The sequence below is a fragment of the Bufo bufo genome, chromosome 8, assembly GCF_905171765.1.
Source record: "Bufo bufo chromosome 8, aBufBuf1.1, whole genome shotgun sequence".
NCBI classification, from domain to species: Eukaryota; Metazoa; Chordata; class Amphibia; order Anura; family Bufonidae; genus Bufo; species Bufo bufo.
Window position 1 is genome coordinate 96806969 of NC_053396.1, and position 25056 is coordinate 96832024.

The following is a 25056-nucleotide window of genomic DNA, read 5'->3' on the forward strand; positions in this document are numbered from 1 at the left end:
GTAATTGTTTATGGTTGGATTTTACTCATTTTGAGCTAAAAAAAAAATATTTTTTTCCAATTGGTCTTAAAAAAAATTGGCAGTTTTTGTGATACATGTGGTTAAAAGATCAGTCTGTTTGCAAACTATCCCTTCTGAGTTCTGTCAGCTGACTGCTCATGTGAAACCTTATCTTTGTGATCTCATGATCTTATAAACACCCATTACAGCTAAATTCTTATCAAACTAATAAGAGTATGGCTTAAAGGGATTCTGTCATGAGATTTGAGGCCTATAACCTAAACATATGGGCAGGTCCGTACTAATAACCTGAATCCGAAACGGTCCTCATTAAATCTGCCTGTGGCTCTATTAGCACATAAAACAGGTTTTTATAACCTGTCATTGACCTACCTAAGGTGCCCAAGGGGACGTCGCTTCATACAGGGTGCCCGGCTGCAGCCATCTCCGTCTGGTGCCCAGTGCCGCCTTCCCACTAGAAATCGCCGCCCTCCCTTTCTATAGCGCCGCCTTCCTCACCTCAGCGCCGCCTCCCTCACTTCAGCACCACCTCCGAAATCGTCCGCTCCCTCAGCCAGATCCCGCGCGTGCGCACTAGGTATAAACTGATGCACCGGTGCGGACTCCTGGCAGCGGCCTCGTTGAGCGAAGTGCGCATGCGCCGCCCAGCACACATTGCTCAAACCTGCCTTGACCGCCCTATTGCAGCCATCCTCTCACAACCACACGGGATCTGGCTGAGGGAGCGGACGATTTCGGAGGCGGCGCTGAGGTGAGGAAGGCGGCTCTGTAGAAAGGGAGGGAGGCGATTTCTAGTGGGAAGGCGGGGCTGGGCACCAGACGGAGATGGCTGCAGCCAGGCACCCTGTATGAAGCGACGTCCCCTTGGGCACCTTAGGTAGGTCAATGACAGGTTATAAAAACCTGTTTTATGTGCTAATAGAGCCACAGGCACATTTAATAAGGACAGTTTCGGATTCAGGTTATTAGTAGGGACCTGGCCATATGTTTACGTTATAGGCCTCAAATGTCATGACATAATCCCTTTAAAGAGGACCTGTCATCACAAAATACAATGCAATCTGAAAGCACCACGTTACAAAGCAGAAGAAGCTGAGCAGACTGATTTGTAGGAAAAGATTCAGTAAAACCTGTAATTTATACATTTATATCTTTGCTTTTTCCACCTCCTGTGAAGAGCTATCGGTACAGGCAGGTGTTATCAGTGACTGACAGCTAACACCTTCTGCCTATACGGATTGCTTTTTCCCCCCTCCTGTGAACAGCTAAGAGTAAATGTATAAATTACAGGTTTTACTGAATGTTTTCCTACAAAAATATAGACCTCAATCTGCTCAGCTTCTTCTGCTCTATAACACGGTGCTTTCAGATTGCATTTTGTGGTGACCGGTCCCCCATTTAAGGCTTATGGAATGTGTAGGTGGAATTCGAGTCCTGCAGAGTTATGGAGTCTTCAAGACCAGCACTTACTGACTGGGAGCATGGCTGAAACCTAATCTCTTTACTGCTTGGTAGGCAACATGGAAAGATTGCAGAGGAAACCTAATGATCCTAGCTGCAATGGACCTTTATGAATCAAAATCTACTGTGGAAGAATTTGCCAAGGAACTTGTGGCAACTCCAGAGTCACATTGTGTGTGTGTAAAGAAGTAGAGAGCAAGAATGAGTTGCAATTTCATTAGGCACACAAGGTAATTACTTATTAGACTGCATGTCCACGGTGCCACTGCTTATGATATCCAGGAGGAGTACTGCCCACTCTGTTGTCTGTAGAGTGCTGCGTTGAACAGTATCAAACATTCCACCAACCTGAGAAGAAGAAAAAATCATAACAGTTGTAGGTTACATAATCATATACTGGCCTGGACCCTAATAGGGAAGACTACCGACCTGGTGGCCTTTGATAAACAGACACCCGCCTCCCGCTTGCCCACACACAAATCATTGCAATCACAGCACTGACAGCACTAACTACCAGATCCTCCAGATAGGTCATCAATTTCTGATCGGTGAGGGTCCGACACCTGGCACCACCAGCAATTAGATGTTTGAAGAGGCCACATAACTCTGGTGAGCGCTATGGCCTCCTCACAGCAGACTAAACACAGTGTGGTACATTGTATAGTGGCTGTGCTCGGCATTGCAGCCCAGGCCCATTCTCTTGAATGAGAGTGAGCTGTGCTTAGGCCATGAGACCAATGAACATGATGTTGCTGGCCTAAGAAGAGTGCAGCTCTTACTGCAGTACTGTGGTCCCTTTAAAAAAAAAAAAAAAAAGGGATTGGCGGGGTTGCTGGGAGTCGGAGGACTCCATGCTGAGCTCAAGCCATTAATACTAAACTCTCAGAAAACCCCCTTTAAAATGTTATGACATATCACCTATATAAGCTATAACATTATAAGACGGAAATAAGTCTTAAGGTCCTACCTGAGGAGATGACCCTCTTACTACGCTCTGCTATTATTCAAGTTATGCATACTTTTAAATGGAAACACTATCCATGTTTCATCAAACCAACACATGGTCAAAGAGTTACTCACCAAGTTCAGCCTGAGCTTCAATACATCATGGAGAAGCTGAGGAGTTTTACAGTCATCTTGATACTGATCATCTCTCCAGTTACTAACAATCTGAAAAAGATATCATTTAAAAATAAGAAGAATTCTGTATACTAATCAACTGCTTAAAGGAGTTATCCCATGTTTAATGTAAAAAATAAAAATCAGACATCATTTGTACATCACAGGTTCTTTCTAACAAAGCTAGAACCAGCCCTGCACCTTAGATGGATCCAAAGCTTTACCCCATTCATTGCTCCAACTGCTCTGCTAGATTTATTTCAAGAGGGCAGCTTGAGGGTGTGTGTACTTTCTTTGGGGGGTCATGTCCTTTCTCAGGAGGTGTGCCCTTTCTGCTGCAGCTCTCTCCTTGTAAGGGCTTATTCACACTACTAAGCCTACAAACTGAGGAACTGCAAAAAAAAGGTTACTGGACATGTGCTTGCTGCATCAAAGTGCAGACCCATTGACTTCAATCTTTCCATGCTCTGCATGTTGTGGCAAAGTATAGGACATGCCCTATCTTTTGCGGCTCAGCCGCACGGATGCAGAAGCAAACAAATGCCCTTTTATGTGTGGCAGCACAAGATAGGACATATTCTGTTCTTTGCTGCTACATGTGGAGAATGGACCCATTGAAGTTAATTAGACTGCATTGTGATGTGGCGTGCAGATCAGTGGTTTGCGGACCACAAAACACTAAGTCATATGAATAAGCCCAGTCGCAACGTCTAACAGTAGATAAGGCTGGTGGCTGTTGAATGATGGAACTGAGCATGTGTGACCACCTCAGTGACTTTACTGAGGTGGAAGAAGAAATAGGCAAAATAACAAACAGCAGGTGGTGCTATACAGATACATTTTATCAAATGGGTGGCAATACTACATTCATTAAATGCAATCACAAAAGTTTTTAGATCCAGGATCTTGTTTGAAAACGTGGAATATATTTTGTCAGATGACTCGAGTAATATACAACATCCTAACGGTACGTCCACATGGGATATATTTCACTACAGAATACCTGGGATGAATCCGCATGAGGTGCATGCAGACTGATGCAGTTTTGCTGTGGATTTCAAAGGGTGAAGTACTCAGATAAAACTTTCTGCAGAGTGTGGATGAGATTTAAACAAAAAATAATTCACTTTGCTGCTACTATAAACAATAAAGATATTCTCCACAGAAATCCACTGTGAAAAATCTGTTATGTATATGCCACATGTGGCATTACCCTTAGGGCTCATGCACACAAACGTATTTTTGGCCCGCATCAGATCCACATTTTTTGCGGGTCGGATGTGGACCCATTCACTTCAATGGGGAAGGGGGGGGGGGGTGTGTGCTGTTCGCATCCGTATGTCCGTTCTGCGGCCCTGCAAAAAAAATAAATAAAAAAGGACATGTCCTATTCTGGTCCTTTTTATGGACAAGGATAGGACAGTTCTATAGAAGGCAGGGCGTTCGGTAAAATGCGGAACACACACGGCCAGTATCTCTGTTTTGTGGATCTGCAATTTGCAGACCGCAAAAACGGCAACGGTCGTGTGCATGAGCCCTTAGACTAGAAGTTCCATATATGTAGATCAATGTTTCACAAACTGGGATCCATGTGCTGTAATGAGCATTGCCACAATCCCGGGATCAGTATTCCCGTAATGTGAAAACAACCAAACAGCAAAGAAAGTAACAAGTGAACAAAAGTATTTATGGAGTTTGGGGGATAAAGCAAATACCATGCTCAGTATACTCACATGGATAAGCTGTACCCACCATAGCAATATCCCAACAAATTAGAACAACACAGAAAATTTGAAGATTGAACAGTATGGGTAGACAGTTTTAGGGTACTTTCACACTAGCAGCAGGACGGATCCGACAGGCTGTTCACCCTGTCTGATCCGTCCTGACACTATTTTGCCGTGCCACCGCTCCATCCCCAATGACTATAATGGGGACGGAGCTCCGGCGCAGCACGGCAGTGCACGGCGAGAGGCGGTCGGACAAAAAAGTCAGTCGGCCTTTCCCCGTGCCGCGTCGGAGCTCCGCCCCCGTCCCCATTATAGACAATGGGGACGGAGCAGCGGTCCGGCGGCATGGCAAAATAGTGGCAGGACGGATCCGACAGGGTGAACAGCCTGTCGGATCTGTCCTGCCGCTAGTGTGAAAGTACCCTTAAAGGGTGGCCTACTAAACTAGTTTTGCTCATCAATAAAACACATTTTCTACTGCATGGTACCAGCTCTACTCTACTCAACTATGGTTTTAGAACCAGGTAGTTTGTTTTCCAGTGCATACACGACCACTGCTCCATTCAAATAGGAGAACGCGGGAAACAAGGTTCAATCACCATCAAAATGTAGAAAAGACTGCTTTATCATGATCACTTACCTGCTGCACCTGACTGTACAAAGAAGTCAAAAGTCCCTCCCTCTGTTCATCCTGCCCCTTTAAGCAGGTTAACACCAATGATAAAAATGGCTGCTGACTGAGTAGAGACATACTGGCAAGAAAGAATGGGAAAATGCAATATTGTAAAACCCAAGTAATAAACAGCTATCCTTAGCATCCACAATTGGGAAAAATCTACTGTGGACACCAGTGAAATAAAACTGAAATTAAATTGTCTACCTAAATACATATACTGTAACTATTGTGGGGGAGATCTTGGTTTGCTGCCAGCTTCATGCTGTATTATTCCATTTTTCACACAAACATTTTCATTTGCACTGACCTTTTCTGCTTTTGTCGGTCACGCTCCTTACGAGAAGATGATCCAAGATGCTGCCCTTTCTCCAGCTCCTCCCCAGCTGCTTTAAGTACATGACCTTGCACAGATGTTGGCAGCTTGGCAATAAGGGGCGCTACGAGCCAGACACCAGACCTCTCCAAAGCACTGAAACGAGAGCAGGCAGAAGACAGCAGCCAACAGTTACTAAACCTGCCAGGACAAGTGCAGGTTAGAAATATCACCCATCTGCACGTACCTGAGCACAGGCTTGGATTTAGCAGTGGGAGCTGCATTGCTGCTTGGGGCACTGCTAGGGGGTGCATTGTTGGCAGCGGTGGAAGTCTCTGCAGATTGCTGGAACACTTCAATTGTAGCTTTAGCAATATTTTCCAGGAGTGAATTCATTTCCTATAAAATGGTGAAATACACTAAATTCAGCAATAACTAGATGTACAGCACTGCTAAAAAGGTCAAATGTTGGCAATCCCTTAGAATATACAGTATTCAAATTACATCTGTGAACTACATTACAAAATAAAAAAAAAGGAAGATTTTATTTGCCATTGCACTAACCTATACCCATATGTTTGTATTAGGCTTCAATAATAAAAATGTATATTATAACAGATATAACGTGCCCCCACACACCAGATTTTAAATCCCTGAACACGCTGGGCGTCTACCTGATGCATTAGGCAGCGTGTCAATTCCATACAAGCAACACTAACCCATTCCCCCTTGTTTATTATATATACTTTAACCCTTTGGCTACCGGAGGTTTTTTCATTTTAGCGTTTTCATTTTTGTTCCCCATTTTCCGCGAGCCGTAACTTTTTAATTTTTTCGGTCACATAGCTGTATGAGGGCTTATTTTTTTACGGGACAAGTTGTACTTTTTAATGCCACCATTAATTATGGCATAAAATGTTGTGGGAAGCGGTAAAAAAATTCCAAATGGGGTGGAATTGGAAAAAAAAAACGCAATCCCTCCACCGTCTTACGGGTTTTGTTCCCACTGCGTTTTGTTTACGGCAAAACTGACCCATGCCCTTCATTCTCTGCGTCAGTACGATTACAACGATACCCCATATGTATAGGTTCTTTATGTCTAAATAGTGTAAAAATAAATGTAAACTTTGAGAATGTTTTTTATTTATATATCACCATATTCTGACCCCCATAATTTTTTTATACTTATGTCTACTGAGCCGTTTAGGGGCTCATTTTTTGCGGAACAAATCTGTACTTTTAATTGATACCATTTTGGAGTATGCGTGACTTTTTTTTATCACATTTTATAACTTTTTGGGGGTAAGAGAAGCAATGAAAAAATGGCAAATCGGCCATGTTGACCCTTTTTTCTGTTTTGACTTTCGCCGTATTAGAATTATAATTTTTTTCTATTTTAATAGTATAGGCATTTTCTTTTTTTGTTTATTCGTTTTATTGAACGAATAAAGTACACAAGGTATACAAAAGTACACACAGAATAGTATGCACAGCTAAACAGAAACAAGCTGTACTATGTCATGTCATGTTCACATTACAAATAAACAATGTTTATACCAAATGTTTGTATTGCCTTATTAGACAAAATCACAGTCGCCGAGATGTGGTAGCCAGAGAATTAGACAACTCCTGATGAGAGAACATTGATTGCGGTGAAGAACACCATCTTCCCCATATTTTAGTGAATTTGGAAGTACAACCCCTGTTCTTATATACTATATTCTCATATGGTATGACAGTATTCACCAATGTTTTCCATTGATTTAATGTAGGGCCCCTCTCCCCCATCCATCTAATTGCCACTGCTTTGCGGGCCAAAAATAAGGCCTCTCTCAAAAATATTTTAATATAATGATCACATGTTTCTTCATCTATAATGCCAAAGAGACATAATTTAGGAGTCATAGGTACTGTATGTCCCAGTATGGGCATTTTCAGTTGCAGTGATACCCATGATGTTTATATTTATTGTTATTTAGGTATTTATTTTGTAATTATACGGAAAGGAGGGTTATTTAAACTTTAATATATTTATTTTTTATATACTCAACATTTTTGTAAAAAAAATTGTGATCATTATGTGCCTCATATAGGAGCTTATTCATTTTTTTTTTTTTTTTTCATTTTTAATTTTGGTTTATCAGGAATTTATTAGCTTATTTTGCTCATTTCTTATCCTGGCCTGCCATCTGGTGGCCAAAATAATAATTGCAGTTTGAATACTGTTAGCCTACTCAGTAAGCTTACAGTATTCAGCGCAACTACCTGTGCACAGATTGGATACAGTTGGCATAGGTAGGAAGCAAGGTTTTTGCGCATTTAGGTGCCGTGATCTCACTTGATCACAGCATCTAAAAGCATTTAATTACCGCGATCGGCATTATTAGCCGCAGGCCTCTGCTGTATGAAACAGGAGAGCTCTGCCGGCAATGACGTCGGCTGCACGTGCGAGCGGGCGTCATGTTTACACGTACGGCGCTGGTAGCCTAAGGGTTAAGAAAAAGAATGATAAACATCCTACAGAATAACTAGGCATTTTATAAATTCCCTGAATAAAGTATATAAGGTCAGAATGAAATAACCTTAAAAAATTCCAAAGAATTCTAGGCATTGTACACATTAGTTTCACACAACGCCGGTAACGTATGAAAGTAAAAAGGCCTTAGATTTGTGTTTCCATGCTTGTTCAGATCTTTACTGCTCCCCCACCATCATTCACATGAGTTAAATGATGTACATTACATTAAAGTGCTAGAAATGCAAATTTTTAACCAGACTTTGGTACACAGCTTCACTTACATTATTAGATGTCTGTTTGATCATCAGCTGCAGCTCCAGGGCTGACTGACGCATCGTCCACTGATCCAGGCTCTATTGGGTAGAAATCATAGGAGATCAATAAGCTACAGAGTGAGGCAGAGTTGTGATGAGACAAAACAGAAGCAGTGACAGAGCCTTGTCCCCAGTACTTCAAAGGTAGAACAAGAAAGACAGGCAGTTCTCTAGTTAAAGGGGTTCTCCAGGATTTTCATATTGATGGCTTATCCTCAAAATAGGTTATCAATATAAGATCCTCAAGAGGTCCGACTTCCAGCACTCCCACCTATTACCTGCTTGAAGGAGCTTCCGTGAGTGCCAAAGCCTACCAGACAGAGCGCCGTCTATTTGATAGCAGCTGTGCCTGGTATTACAGCTCAGCTGCATTACTCGGAATTGGTCCGAGCTGCGCCTGGGCATGTGACCAATGAGCGCGACGTCACATGGCCTAGGAAGAGGCCACAGCTTCCTCATATCTGATTGGCAGGGGTGCCAGGAGGCCGATCCTCACCGATCAGATATTGATCACCTATCCTGAGGATAGACCATTACTATCAAAATCTCTGAAACCCCTTTAAAAGATCCATTTTTTTAAGCACTGAGTGAATAAATGGATCTTTCACTGGAGGGCTGCCCGTTTCTCTTACTGGATAGAACTGAAATGGCAGGATGCTACAATGGCACATATAATAGAGGAAACCTCACAGCAAAGAGCAAAGTGGGCCCACGATTATTGTAGCACATTTTACCACCAATGATGGAAGTGTTTGTCCCTTTCTATGACTCTTGGGCTAGTTTTCCCCAGCCTCCCCGATGCAGTTCCTCTAGATAACTAGAGAAGGGTGATCTGCAAAGGTACTCACCATCCTGTAGCAAAGAGGATATAACAAACTAGAAAGGGGACCTCTCTCGCCAAGGACCACATAGCAGAAACACTGACTACTATAGCATGCACATCCTTGGGAACTTGAAGCAGATACTAATTAAGTGAACACCTGAGGCCTCTTTCACACGAGCGTGACGGATTAGGTCCGGATGCGTTCAGGGAAACTCTCACTATTTTGCAGGCAAGTTTAGTCAGTTTTCTCGGCGATTGCATTCAGTTTTTTCAATGCGTTTTGATGCGTTTTTCACGCGCGTGATAAAACAAACTGAAGGTTTACAAACAACATCTCTTAGCAACCATCGGTGAAAAATGCATTGGATCCACACCTGCATGGAGATGCAATGCGTTTTTCACTGAAGCCCCATTCACTTCTATGGGGCCAGGGCTGCGTGAAAAACGCAGAATATAGAACATGCTGCGTTTTTCACGCAATGCAGAACTGATGCGTGAAAAAAAAACAAAAAAAAACTCATGTACACAGGCCCATTGAAAAGAATGGGTCAGGATTCAGTTTGGGTGCTATGCGTTCATGTCACGCATTAAACCCACGCGGAAAACTCGCTTGTGTGAAAGTTGTGGTATTTTTTTAAATTCCAAAATCAAATTACAGACCAGATTAAGGATACAGGAGTCCGAGACATAGGCATCATATGCCAGTGTAGGTATCTGCAACTAAAGAGGAGATAGATAGATAGATTCCTGTAAAATGCTTTTTTTTGCTGAGGGTATAGCTGCTGCCACTATGAATCGACGCTAAGCAAAAAGGGTTAACTGCTCCCACCAGCTATACCTGATGAGTTTGTAGGTAAGCAGTAGCCGGGAGAAGCTACCTGCACACATTGGGAATTACATGTCGTTTTTCTGCGCAGATACTTGCATAATACAGTACCAGCATATTAAATCAGACTAGATAAGTATCAGGTACACTTTGCTCTACATCCGTGTGGAAGTGGACTTGCTCTGCAGATGAGGAAATCTGCAGCATGTCAATTCTTTGAGTGGTTCTTTTGTGCAGATTTCACCCTTTTCAATGTAAAGATAGAATCTCCAAAAAAAAAAATGCAAGTAACACATGCGGTTTGTGTTTTGGAAATGCACAGGTGAGTCACAAAAATCCTCTCACTTGTGTCATTGGGGGACACAGGAGACAACGAAAAGCATAACCGAGCATCAGAACCCTGCAACCTGGAAAATCATCTGAGAATGGCGGAGTGTAGTGGTCTTACAACCCTGCAGAGCGGACAGAGAGAAGAGGTGGAAAACCTGCCTTACAGGAAAAATCCATACAGGAACCAGCCTCCTACAGACAGTAAGCTGAAACTGAAGCTCAGTGTCTGAAGGAAGGGTATAACTGCTCTCCTGAACATCATGTATAGGGCATTACTGTCCTAAATCTTAGACTTGGGTTCATCTAGTGTAACATGGTGTCTGGAAAAGTACTGCAGGGGAAATATCTCACCCAAAATGCTCAGATGGATGAGGTAAAATGAATCCAGGAAAGCTGGGTTGTTTCAGCAAAGTGTAGTTTGCGGAGGCACTTGTCTTTAAAGTGTTTTATGGGCTGGATTTTTAAGGAATAGCAGGTAGGTGTTGGTTGTGGGACTGAAAATTCCCTCCTCACCTCAGTACAATACTTTCCCCAGGCCTAGCCCAACGCAAACCCAGGGGAGAATAAATATAAGCCTAAAAAGGCTGGAAGCAGCGTGCCCTGTGTACAGCCTGACCCCGTTTCTATTGAAGGACCTAGGTGAGGTCATCTTCTGTACAGTCAGCGCCCAGACAGGCAGGTGTTTTGTTTTTTTCAAAGTGACCCCGTGCTGTTATAATGTTTTGCACAAAATAAATAGCGATTTGGACTTTTTAACGATTGGAGCCTGTGACGTCATCACCGACCCCATTTACAAGTACAGATCCTGACACTAGTAACAGGAACTATTTCCAGTGAACCCCTGTTAAATGCGGACATGACTGATCTCATGAGAAGTGGTTGAGAGACTGCCATTTTGCCCTATTAACTAACCTTTTTTGACAGCCCTTTTGCTGACTAAAGGCCTTTGTTCTTTACCCAGCATTTTATATCTGTGATGGGATTACGGTTCCCTCTCTAGTGTTTCTCACCCAATGCCGTGATTACTTTAGTAAAAACGACCAGACATTAGATGCAACTGTTCTCAAATAATTTTAGTGACTAACCATGATTTGCAAGAGGAAAGGACTTAAACGACCATTTCACCTGAAATACTACATTTCTCAGGGTCACAGCAGAACCAAAGCCTCACCGTGTAAGGCCTCATGCACACGACCGTGGTGTATTTTGCGGTACACAATTCGCGGATCCGCAAAACACGGATGGCGTCCATGCGCGTTTCCGCAAACTGCGGAACGGCATGGACAGCCTTCAATATAAATGCCTATTCTTGTCCGCAAAGCGCAGACAAGAACAGGACAGATTATATTTTTTTGCGGGGCCACGGAACAGAGCAACGGATGCAGACAGCACACAGAGTGCTGTCCGCATGTTTTGCGGCCCCATTGAAGTGAATGGGTCCGCATCCGAGCCGCCAAAACGGCGGCTCGGATGCGGACCCAAACAACGGCCGTGTGCATGAGGCCTGAAGAGCACACAGGTGTATTTTTCATCCATGCTGCTGCATGCAGCTTAAAAAAATATATTTTTTTTTTTATATTTATGTGCAGCCCATATAAAAAGAAAAGGCTGCAAGATGCTCCATCAGGTTCCATATTTTTCAGTGCTTCATGTCTGGACTACAATGTGACATACCAACCTAAATGGAAACCTAATGACTGCAATAAGATGTCAAATGCTCCTGCATGAAAATCACGTACACGTTAGAAAAAAAAATTACTTGAAATGGCATTTTGGAAAGCAATCAATTTGCTGTATGCTTTCAATTTCTAACCTGCCATGGAACTATTCTTCATTTTTTGCTTGTATCTTCTTAATATCTGACCTTACCTGTAAGATATGTTTGATGCGCTGTCTTTGAGGATTGTCCCCTTGCTCTGCATCACCTAGTCTGTGTGGATAACATATCAGCTGCATCAGACGTTGTGCCTGAGCACTGCTGAGAACAGGGTCCTGCAGGTCAATCGAGTCTTCACACAGGGAGCGAACACACCTCTCTCCCACCCATTCCTGGAAAATGGAGGAAGCGATGTTGAAAACTCCAAGGATAAGTAAATTTTCGTTCACATATCCGTTTGAGGCACAGAGCGGCCTGCTGGATCCTCTACTTCACCGCCGGATTGACTGCAATATGGTAAGGCAGTGATCTGGACGATTTCTGGCAAAAGTGCAGGGTTTCGGCAGGAAGAAAACCGTTGCACGCGATGAGATCCGCAGCCCACCGACTCCACAAATGGAGATGTGAACAAGCCTTAAAAATACACTGCATAAATCAAAAACCTAGAGAACTACTTTGATAAAACACAAGGGCTATTGGCTTTATTTCTAACATACAGTACATTTGCTGTATATGCTATGCTAACAATCATTCACCTGTTGGCAGATGCTGCGTAAAACATATTTGGCATACACATCCAAACTTGCGGTCTCTATAGATACAGACCGCACACCTGCCCGGTTCGATGTCAAATCTTCATCAGTAATATCTTCAGTAGCTGCAGGTAATGAAAAGCCAGAACCTTGCAGCTCTGCATCACCTGCAAAACACAACATTCAGTAAGCTTCATTGACAGGCCTCTCACACCAGAGAGTTCTCCAAACTGCTGCGAGGGGTGTTGTGAACAGACCGCACCCAGACTGAATATGGACCCATTCACTTCAATGGGCCTCTGCACATGAGCGCTGTTCATCACTGATCATCTCTGAGTTCAGGAAAAACTGCAACTTGGGAGTCGGACCCTCGCCAATCTGATATTGATGACCTATCCTGAGGATAGGGAATCAATATAAAAAAAGCAGACAACCCCTTTAATGCAGATTTACAATACTGACTGAACAGGCAATTATCAGGAAGGAATCTGCTCAGCTCCTCCTGTTCTATAACATGCTGCCTGCGGAAGGCACTGTATTTTGTAGTTACAGATCCGCTTTAAGCCTAAATTGGGAAAAATACTTCAAGAATCTTGAACTGTCCAAATTCACACTTACTTCAAAGGATGCAATATTTTCAAATAATGATAGTATTAGGCCTCATGCACATGGAGAGGCATTTTTGGATCCACAAAACATGGATGCTGGCAGATCTACATGTCCTGCCCTTTTGGAGCTGCCTATTCTTGTCCGCAAAACAGACAAAAATAGGACATGTTTTTGCGGGGCCGCAGAATGGACATGTTGATGCGGACATCACACGGTGTTCTGTCCGATTCTTTTGTGGCCCCATTGAAATGAATGGGTCTGCATCCAATCCCCAAAAAAAATGAGGATCGGATGCGGACCAAAACCACGTGTGCATGAGGCCTTATGATCAAGAGCTGCATGAAAAGACAACACCCACGTGTTAACCCAACCTATAATGTGAATAATATATAATCCTTAGAAATTAATTCAGAGTTACTACCATCCCCACTTTTCAAGACCTACTACAACATACTACAATTTGCAAGAAACAGGAAAAGGTTCAGTTAGCTCACTATAGTATGCGCGTACTATAATTGTAATGTACATGCTAACATCACAATAACACTACCCAAAAGTGAAAAAAGAGAGACAACCCACCCAGCATAAATATTGCCTTTAGCACAGCAAAAAGGGCTCCCGGTACTATGCGATTCTGAGATGCAGCTAGAAGATGGCGGTCACAAGAAGAACGAATTCCAAATGTTGCTTTATCTGAAATAAGAAATAAAGTCATATTTTCGCGTGTACTAACTCCTGAACTAAATAACCATTTAAAACTCTAAACTTACTGCTGTCTGGTTCATATGGATTCAGCTGAGGAGTTCTAAACAGATGAAGCAAAATACGGCAAGTGAGACGGGCTCCAGATTCAGAATCCTGTTCACTACATGCTGCAAAGGAAACGAGATCAGATGTTACATTAGCAAACAGAATGGACGACAGATGCAGTGGAAAGAAAACACATCTTTATCCAGTATGCTCATGAAATAAACGGAGGGCCAATATTTCATGAACAGTGAACAGTGTGAGCCATATCAAGAAAGTACAACCAAAGGTAAAGTAATTAAGGGGATGTGTAATCACACACAACACCTTTCATCAATTTCTCAATCTGCTGCTCTTTACACGCCCCACTCAAAGCACAATCACAAGTGTCCACAGGCAGAGTTCCTGCAGAACTGCGCGAGAATTCTATTTAATGTTTTTTTACAATTAATCACATACGGACAGTGCTAATCCTTTAAGCGCTGATGAACCCATAATGCCTCATTCACACATCAGTGTTACTTCAGCGATTGCGAGTCAAAAAACAAGATTTTTGTGAACTCACCTGTAAAATATTTTTCTCGCTTAGTTCATTGGGGGAACACAGGACGGTGGGTAAAGCTGCTGCTGCCACTAGGAGGTGACACTAGGCTGAAAAGTGTTAGCTCCTCCTCTGCAGACTATACCCCCTCCAGCCTGGAGAGAGCATATCAGTTTGTGCCCAAGCAGTAGCAGTAGGAGTAGGAGAAAAACATACATGAAAGGAACCATAACCCAACCAATGTCAGTAGGACCGAACAAGAACTGAGGACCCTACCAGCAAACCAACTGCCATCACCACGGGGCGGGAAGAACACACCCCTATGGAAACTGCATCGCGGAAGCTCAAGACACCGCTGATGCAAAAGTATGCACCTGGTAAAACTTGGTGAACATGTGCAAGGATGTCCACGTCGCTGCCTTGAACAGCTGTGAAGCTGAAGCTTGGTGGAAGCGAGCCCAAGACGCGCCCACTGCCCTGGTCGAGTGGACCGCGATACCGAGGAGCGGCACCTTGCCCCGGGAGCAGAATGCCACAGCAATTGCCAAACAGATCCACCTGGCAATCATCATCTTGGAGGCCGCCAAACCTTTGCGCGAACCTTCCGGAAAACTGAACAGAGTCCATACGGCGGAAAGTTCTCGAGACAGATAAGTAAATCCTGAGAGCTCTAACCACATCCAGCTGATGGAGAGCACGCTCCGTAGGATGCGAAGGAGAGGGGCAGATTGACGGAAGAATGATGTCCTCATTGACATGGAAGGCAGAGACTACCTTTGGCTGAAAAGAAGGTATAGGTCGGAGCACTGCCTTGTCTTGGTGCAGAATAAGGAAGGGTTCCTTACCGGAAAGACAAGATTTTTGTGAACTCACCTGTAAAATCTCTCTCTCACGTGGTTCATTGGGGGACACAGGACTGTGGGTATAGCTTTCTGCTGCCACTAGGTAGCTGAAAAGACTTAGCTCCTCCCCTGCCGGCTATATTTCCTCCAGCCTGGAGAGAGCATGTCAGTTTGTGCTCAAGCAGTAGGAGCAGTAGAAACATGTTCAAAGTAAAAGAAAACGCAACAAACGCAGGCGGAAGTGAACCCGCTAAACACCCGACTGGCAACCAAACATCACCACCAACAATAATAAATACTGGGTACCTGGCCCTAACCCTGGAAGCAGAACCAAAATCCCAGGCCACAGGATCCACCTCTGCTAAAGAGAGACGCTCCACGGAAACGGTAAATTGGCAGGCCGATGCCCCCAGAGCCGTAGAGGCTTGCGGGCAGACTGAGAAGCTGGTTGACAAACCACAGAGAAAAACGCCTGAATCAGGCACGCCCAACCGCAGGCCAAAGAACAAATACATTTGAGATAGGTAGAAGTAAAACCGATGTAAGAATCACTGGTAGTGAGGAGCTTCATCAGCGACCATATATTGACAGTGTGGCAACACTGCTTGACGGAAATTTCGACCAGACCAAGATGAGTGAGACTCCTGCCGGATGGAGTGCGATGACTACGTCCAACGTCCCACCCGTACCTGAGAAAAAAAACTGGTCACATAGGGGAAAAAAAAATAGTGATGGGATTCCAGAGCAGTGGCAGGCCTGGCTACTGGCCAGGTAGACAGAAGGGAGAGACAAGCAACATTCAGCTGGAGGAGTACGAAGAAATAAAAAAGGTGCTCCGTTCCAGGAACTAAAAACGTCTTTCAGCGGTGGTAAGGCGTGACAGCACCCCCGCTCTGCCTGGCGTGGTGAGTCTCGTAGTCTACCCACAGAATAGGCAGTGAAAAAGTATGACCACCATCGGATTGACATGACAGTCATTACTCATGTCGTAAGAGAGTTAATTGTAGATACAGGTAGCACACCAAGGACCAATGGGAAGAATTTACCTGTAGAAAGAGGGATGTGGTAGGCGTCGCAGCCCACCAGCCGGGACCAGAACCAATATCCTGTGCCAATGCAGATGAGGGGAAAATAGTAACGTAGGAGCCACCAAGGCTTGCGGGGTTGCCTTGAACCCTGAGCCAGAGAAGGAAAAAGGATGGAAGGAGAAAAAAGCCCATTCCCCATCTGAGACTGGCACTATACAGAAGAAGCCACAGGATGATAGGAGGAGTTTGGCACCACCACTAAGGAGGAAACCATGCAAGGGGAGCCACAAGTCTATGGCTAGCACCATATTCCAGCTGAGGAGAGGGACAAACGGCAGAGGCCACCGAATGCGGCGCTAGAAGAATCTGCCACTGACGTAGGAGCTGTGGAGGAGGAACGATAGTATGTCGTGACAACGCAAAGACCCCTCGTACCGTAGTAGCCACAGCATGCCCCGTCAGGCAAAACTGAGGGGGAGGCCTGAGGACTTGCAGTAGAAGTCATAGAACCATACCGCCCCAGTTAAGTAGAGCTAACCTAAAACACTCCACCAGGCAAGGGCGCCGAACAAGAGCAACCGCCAAAGCTAACGTCAGGGAAGAACCCCTACCTGAGGGGAAGGACGCCCAACTGCAACAACTACGACCCCTAGCACCAGCGTAAAAGCTGCACCTGCTGAGGAGAACACACTGTAGTAGCTAAACCAGAGTGCCAGCATAACCATTTTCCCAGATTAGGGGGAGTGGAGCTAGAGAATACAGAGTCAGTGCAACCCTCGACTCGCTGGAGCAGAATCACAATATTATGTGCAATGGCATACGCACTCCATATTGTTGAGGACAAATACCATGACCGACTGGAACGGTGGAGGCCCATGGAGATGTGGGTCTCTAGGACACTTAAGTGTTGCCGGGTAACCCCCTGAGAGGACAGAGGGTGACATATTCATGCTCCAAACCAGCATCGGTAAGAAAAGAGGATACAACGGGGAAATAGCCATGGTATCCACTGGCGACACCCATATACCACTAGGTGAAGAGTACAGGGCACCAAAGAAGCTAAGGCATCTAGAGCCATGGCGTAGTTGATTTGCAGCATCCCAAGAAGCTTAGTTATCCCCCAGTTAGCGATCACTAACGAAAGGGTAATTTAACAGTAAGCATGGAGATGTCAATGTGACTGAAGAAATAACCTCCAGTGGTAGTGCAATACTCCGCTTAAGGAAGGGGGTAGCGCGACAGTCAGAACCGTATCCAATGGTATTGGAAGTACCCCACCAATGAAGTTTGGCAATTCCTACGTCGAGCACTGCCTCAGTGGTAGTGCAACCACTCCGCCACAAAGGGGGAAAAAATGCATACGGCAGGAACTGTATCCCGAGGAAGTGCAAGCACAGCACCTAAGGAAAGGGGTGATGCATTTGGCAGGAACTGAGTCCAATGGCAGATAAATTACATCGCTTATGGACGGGGATAATGCATATGGAGAGTCCTGTACCCGGTGAGAGTGCAATTACTCCACCTAAAGACCTGGCACATGCGTCTCCACCCAGCGCAGGATCTTGGCTGACTCCACCATCACTGCTTGACTGCCGTTTCCTCCTTGATGATTGATATAAGCCACTGCCGTGGCGCTGTCTGACTGCACCCGGATCGACCGACCCTTCAGGAGAGGGGCCCAATGTAGAAGGGACAGATGAATGGCCCGGAGTTCCAGTATGTTGATGGGCAGTTTGGACTCCGACTGAGACCATACACCTTGGACTGGTCGGGACAGGAAGGCACCACCACAACCTTGGAGAATGGCGACGTTGGTGATGACCGTCCATGAGATCGGGAGAAAAGATTAACCCGACTCCAAGGTTGGGCTCAAAAGAAGAGAGAAATTTACCTCGGTCCAGTGAAGCAATCACGGAGAGAAGGGATTCTATTCTGAAATGCTAAACCTGGAGGAACTGGTTAAGCAACTTGAGGTCCAGAACCGGGCGAACTGACCCTTCTTTATTGGGGACGACAAACAGGTTTAAATAAAACCCAGAGAATTGCTCCATCCGAGGAGATCCCCCTCCGTGCAAGGAGGAATTGAATTGCCTGGAAAAAGGCGACAGCCTGACCTGGATCCCTGGGTGGTTGGGAGAGAAAGAAACGTGTGGAGGATGGGACGCAAACTCGATCTTTTAACCAGAGGATACCATTTTGAGCGCCCACACTTCCTGAAAAAGGAGTAGGCGACCCCCCACCTGAAAGGGTGGAGGCGCGTCTTCATGCGGAGGACTGCTTGCCGGTCGAGGGACGGGAAGGCTGTGCCCGCAGGCGCCAGGCTGGTTGAGGCCTGAAGAATGGCTTCTTCCGCTGGTCCTGCGCGGAGGATCTGGGAGGGGCACCTGCTGCCGGACACGCACCAGAGAAGCGTCAAAACGAATGGGCCCGGGCACTTGTCTGCTTAGCATGAAACGTGCTCCTGGATTTGCCCTGTGGGAGGTGGGTACTTTTACCGCCGTAGCCTCGGCGATAATTCCATTTAGCCGGGCCCCAAATAAACGGGAGTCGGCAAAAGGAAGGCTGGTAAGGGAACGCTTTGACGAAGAGTCCGCTGCCCAAACCTTAAGCCAGAGTCGCGCCTCAAGGTTACCGCGAGAGCAGATGAGCGGGCAAGAAGTGCACCTGTGTCCAAAAAACCCTCACTGAGGTATTTTTCCCCCTGTGGTATCTGCAGAGCCAAGGACTGGAGCTCAGTTAGCGGGAGGTCCGCCGCCAAGTCTTGGTTTAACTGGAGTGCCCACTCCGAGACAGAGGCAGAAACTAAGCTGTCCACCATGGAAGCAACCTTGAAAAATTGTTCCGGATCCATATCCGAATCTGAGTCACCAATCTCCCCATCGGACAGAACTTCCCCTGGGAGGGAGGATGCGTTCGAGCGTGACCCATGTGGGGGAGGAGATGCTGAGGCGTCAGAGGAGGAATGACGTCCTGCTCTGGGCAGTTTGTGCGAAGGTCTGCCCCTAAGGCACTTTCCAGAAGAGGGCACGGACTGCACCGGTGGAGATTTATCAACCAATCCACCCATGAGAGTCACGGGCCCAGTCCAGTTCCACCCGGTCAGGGCAGTCATGCGGCTGTGTAGGCTCTGGGGGGGGGGGGGGGGGGGGGGGGGGCAGACGGAGTCCGGCTGGCCGCGAGGGAACTTAATTTTGCATTTCACACATGCATAATAAGTGCAGATGTTGGAATGCAGGGGTCACTAGTGGGTAGAACATGGCAGCCCACTACTGTTCTCAAGGCTGGAGAGGGAAGGGACTGTCCTACCAGCATGCAGGGGACCCCAGGCCCAGTGGTCCCTGAAGAATCGTGCTGCCGGCTGAAGCAGAGTCCACTCGGATAGCTGCGGTCCTGCTGGGTCCTCTGAGCCGTGGCGGGAAGCTTAGCCCCGCCCCCTTGTGTCACTGTGGGAGGCGCCCATTGCGGCCTACACTTCCCAGAAGCTGGAGGCCAAAATTTGTGGCACGCGGCCCGGAGGCCGAAATCCGGGTAGGCCCGAAATGAAGCCGGGGCCTAAAGCGAAAGGTAACAGGGGAAACAGACATGGTATCCCAGTGTCCCTACCCCAGAATTAACAAGTAGAAGCCGTCTACCCTAACCAGGTGGCCAAGAGAGAGGTGGGGGGGAATGCGGAGAATACTCACCCAATCCCGACTACTCACCCCATCTTCATCCTCTACTCTTCACCCCTCCTCAGAGTACCAGCAGGGTCACCTCTTCAGCAGCTGGCACCAGAAGTGGCAGGAGACTGGAATGGCGGGGGAGGGGGGGGGGGGGGGGGGGTCTCGCCAGATCCAGGTGACCCTTTGGCTGGCGGAAAGCAGGGGAGCTGGGCTGCCCTGGTCCACTTTTGCTTCTTGGGGGGAGGTCGAGCGGTGAGGGAATCAGACACCGGTCTAGCTCACGGGGTAGACAGAGGGGCTAGGCGCTTCTGTTTCCCCCTACCTAAAAAGGGAAAAAGATAAAACAAAAAAGAAAAAAAAAAAATAACAAAAAGGAAGCTGCCCTCCTACGAGACTAAGCTAAAAACTGATATGCTCTCTCCAGGCTGGAGGGGGTATAGCTAGAAGAGGAGGAGCTAACACTTTTCAGCCTAGTGTCGCCATCTAGTGGCAGCAGCAGCTATACCCACGGTCCTGTGTCCCCCAATGATGCGAGCGAGAAACAGGAGCGGCTCACAACACGGGATAGATGCAGATCTTTCCCTTATATCTTACCTCTGTGGAGGCTCCAATGCTAGGTTTGTCTCACAATCATGTGTGAATAAGGTTTAAGGCTGGCTTTCCCTGCAGCAGTCGTGATGCAATATCTGTGTGGGCCGCAGTGGTCCCGAGGATATGTCGTGATTGGGGTGCAGTTTGTGGCTGCTACATGGAAATCTAACCCGCTTACTTTACAGCAACATAAATATATGACAGCTTGAAGTTTTTATTGGTACTTTGGTACTCTTTTGGACCACATAATTTAACAAGTAACTAAACCTTTGAAAACATGATGGTGCAGAAGTACTGCTCAGAGCACTCTGAAACTTCAGCTTTGATCAGCCCTGCTCTGCTTTTCAAACATGGAGTACAGATCCCATATGCTTTCTATGGATCTATGAGAGTAAAAGGGGCAAAGTGCTCTGAAAAGAACTTCTGCACCTTCATGTTTTTGATAAAGGTGTATACACAAAAACGTGCTCTCATGGGCTGCACATGCTATAAAAAAAAAATATATATAACACTTATACTGCCCTCACAGACCCACGCCACTGCTGCTCCGATGCTGCTGGGTCCCTACTGTGCTCCACTTTCTGCTCCTGCCTCAACACAGCAGGAAATAGCTGTGCATGCCAGTCCGCTAATGACTGGCTGCAGTAATCACCCACCTCAGCCAATGATCAGTACAGCACAGTGGCAATCCAAGCCATTTCCTGCTGTGTCCAGACAGGAGAAGAAAGTGGAGCACATCAGGACCCCGATACAGTCAGAACAGCAGTGAGGTAAGGAGAAAATAAATTCTGGAAATTTTTACAAAATGAGCAGCCCATGGGAACCATTTTTTTTTGCGTACCACTTTCATTTTAATCCTTTTTTTTTTTTATGGGGGTGGGGGGGGGGGGGGGCAATAAAAAAAAAATAATATCTAAAAAAAAAGTTTTTTAATGTGCAGAAAAAAAAATCTTACATTTGGGTCGTTACAATTTTGACAGAACAATATGTATTTGTATTTGTCGACAGAAAAATTGACCATATTTTTTTGGACTACAAGACGCACTTTTTATTTTTTGCTAAAAAATAAAAATAAAATCTTGCTAAAAAGTGCCTTCATCTTACAGTCCAGCAGTGCCAGACCTCTCCGACTACTTACTTAATGATCCGGCAGAGAGCACGTATTGAGATTGGCTGGATCAGCGAGAGTGGTGTGTGTCTGCAAACTTCTCTCTTACTGTCGGACACTGGTCTGTGTGATCAGGACAGACACGAAAGGAGGCATAGCGATCATGAGGAGGACTGTGAGAAAGGTCGCTGGGCTGCAGGGAAGGAGATGAAAGCTCTAACTGCAGCTTAAGGACCTTTGATGATTTCATGAGTGGGAGGAGTCCTACCAAGAAACTATATAAATTGTGTACAGAATTGTGATTTTCTTAATTAGATATAGAAGAGTGTGAGAGCTGTGTATGAAGTAAAGCTGTACACATGTATACGTATATATGTCAGCTGTGCATGCAGTGTGTGTGTGTGTGTGTGTGTGTGTGTGTGTGTATAATGTGTGTGCTGCAGAGCTGTGTGTATAGTATGCTTATCTATACCGCAACTGACGGTGGCTCCGCTGACCCGAACTCACTGCATTATAGCTATGTGATGCAGTGAGATCCTATCTGACCGTGGGTCTATGGCACTGTACTCAAATTATCATGCGAGTACAGTACAACAGACCCATGGTAAGATAGGAACTCGCTGCATCATACATCACTATGACGCAGTGAGTGTGTGTCAGAGGAGCCACTATCAGTCTGGGAGGTGTGGCCGACACGCTGACTGTTTCTCGGATTGCACAAGGTCATGAGTGTGGCCTTACCGCGAGTGGTTTTGTCCAAACTATTAAAATATTAAACGTCGTAAAAGAAAAAATATATAATACCCGTGTAACCTCGTCCCCCCAAAAAGAAGGATAGGACTGTTCTATTATGGGGCGGACGTTCCATAAAATGGGAATGGTGTTTTTTGAGAAACCAAATCAAAATTTTGGTATCGTGACACCCCTAATATGTAATGATGGCTCATTACTGTGACCTGTCTCTCATTTTCTCCAAGTTTTTCTTTTAAATTATAAATTATATATATTTTCAATTTGGCGACTAAAAATGTAATTTGGCTCCTACATTTTTCAGTTCAGGAGCCAATGGCTCGTGTTTATTTTTTTAGTCTGGGGTACTGAGGAACAATAAAGGTAAAAGAAATACATTAAGAAATTACAGCGACCATCATAAATTATTATTTTAAAGGACATTGATGCAAACAAGAAAACCCATTTAAAGAGGACCGCAGCGGAGAGCGTCACAGCCAGGGAGAATGAGAGTTTTCTTTCTTCCCTGGCTGTGACGCTCTCCGCTGCAATTGGGCAGCTCACAGCCAGGGAGAAGGAGAAGCCCTGTGAGAAACACGCCCGTCCCACCTCCCTGTACAGATGGTATGGATTTAAATACCAGGCGGGAAACCAATACGGGGAGCACAGCGGGGGAACGGAGCGGCCCTCAGTAAAAAAAATAATAATAAATAATAAATGACATCTCATCAATATGCCCTACCCTGTCAGCTATTTATATGGTAATGTCAGGACCAGTGAAAGGTCCTCTTCTAACAGCTGGCCTCATATTTTTCTGTTCCAGTCTAAGTTACTTTACAGCCATAAACATACCTATGTTCTAGAAACTGCTAGGGCTTCCAGAGTTTAAATCTCCACCAATAATTCTGTAAGGGAATATCACTAGGGTATGCCATTGCATTAATTGAGTATTCCCATCAATTAACATGTTGAAAAACTGCAGTAATCGGGAGAAAACCATAGAACACGTCAATAAAAATATTTTTTTTAAAAGGCAAAAAAAAAATTGAAAGTATGTGCATAAATAAGTCCATTTTAAAATAATGTATAATTTGCATAAACAAAAGTATAATGCCAATATTGATAATTGGAGTGGCTTAGTAAAGGGTATATGGACACCTGGTTACGAGTGCACAGAAGATAGGGGAACCCAAGGTATCGCTTATGTATTGTCAAAACTAATGGCTCTCTAGTAACCAAGTAGTTACGTTAGAAATACTGATGTAAATGGTTCATGATAGACTGCTGTATGAGAGTTCTTCCTTACACACTGAATTGGACTGTATAGCTGCTTAGCGGTACTTCATCAGTGATATTGAGTCAACAGTAGTGTGACCACGAGGGCCCAGCGTCACATTTATTCGCAAATTCTTTTACTATTTGTATTGCATATGTTTTATAATCCCGACTGCATATTTTTTAAGGTGTATTTCAGAGTGTACAGGGGCCAAATGTCTTTAAAGAAAACCTTTCATGGGTCCAGACATTATGAAATAATTAGCAGGTTATGTAGGGCATAGAGCAGGGATCTGCTGTGCCCTCCTGATATGCCAACGAATACCATCGGTACAGGGAGGAGGAGACGGCCCTGTTTTTCAATAGGCGTCTCCTTCTCCATGGCTGTGAGCTGTCCAATCACAGCGGAGAGCGTCACAGCCAGGGAGAGAGAAAAAAAAATGTGAGACAGGTGAGGTCAGGAATGCAGACAAGACAGCACTCCACAGTTTATTACTTATGAAACCCGCCATTCCCTGGCCAAACAGTAGCCAGGGTTTGATCAGGAAAGCGTTAAAAAGGCAAGCCTCATAGGTAGTAAACTATGGAGTGCTGTCTTCCAGGTATGTGTGTAGTTTGTCCTGTCTGCATTCCTGACCTTGTCCCTCACATCCCTCATCTGCAGCCTCTGTAATGTGTACGAGTGCTGTATGGGAGGCGTTGCATAGAAGATGTATCACACTGTAAGCAGACACAGTGGGATACGTGGTAGCTTTCCGGTGAGGGTACGTGGGAGTTCTCGCAATATATACCTCGGACATGCAGTTCCAAACGTGATGTGAACAGCCCCTAATAAATCCTGTTGGTGTTGAGGACCGCTGTATCTGATTTCTACATTCTAGGCAACTCCATTATTTCCTGGACTAACCTCTATAAATGAGGCCCATAATGACAAGAACTACAAATCTTGACTCACCTGCTGTAAGAAGGGATGGGATGGCCGCACAACGGATGAGATCCTCAAGTGGAAAACACTGGCGAGCGACAAGAATTGCAACAAATGTCGCAAGCGAATCATGGAAAGACAAATCACTGACCTACAATCATTGGAAAGGAGACATTAAAAGGAAATGTTGAACTCTTGCGTTGTATAGGAAGGTAATTTTAAATCATGGTTATCACTTAATTTTGTTCACTTTAAACCCCCTTAAAGACTGGGCCTATCTTCATTTTTGCATTTTTACCCCTTACATTCCACTTGCCATAACTTTTGCAGGACAAGATGCATTTTTAAATGCTGCCATTTAATTTACCATGTCTTGTAAAAATGGTTTCTAGGGGTAAAATAGAAAAAAAAAAAAAATATAAAAACAATTCCACCACGGTTTTGGGGGATTTGACATCA

General features: G+C 45.2%; 1 protein-coding gene across 4 annotated transcripts in view; it reads right to left on the bottom strand.

Annotated features, from left to right (window-relative positions):
• The window catches only part of MED12 (mediator complex subunit 12), a 96656-nt gene that overhangs the window by 22140 nt on the left and 49460 nt on the right, over positions 1-25056 (bottom strand). For all 4 annotated transcript variants that reach the window (XM_040442341.1, XM_040442342.1, XM_040442340.1 and 1 more), the window contains exons 23-33: positions 24628-24748; positions 13920-14021; positions 13729-13842; positions 12544-12707; positions 12001-12180; positions 8120-8191; positions 5568-5719; positions 5315-5476; positions 4972-5083; positions 2563-2652; positions 1721-1830 (exon numbers count right to left, since the gene is read on the bottom strand). In XM_040442341.1, the coding sequence (XP_040298275.1) occupies positions 1721-1830; positions 2563-2652; positions 4972-5083; positions 5315-5476; positions 5568-5719; positions 8120-8191; positions 12001-12180; positions 12544-12707; positions 13729-13842; positions 13920-14021; positions 24628-24748 (1379 nt within the window). The remainder of the gene's footprint in view (positions 1-1720; positions 1831-2562; positions 2653-4971; positions 5084-5314; positions 5477-5567; positions 5720-8119; positions 8192-12000; positions 12181-12543; positions 12708-13728; positions 13843-13919; positions 14022-24627; positions 24749-25056) is intronic.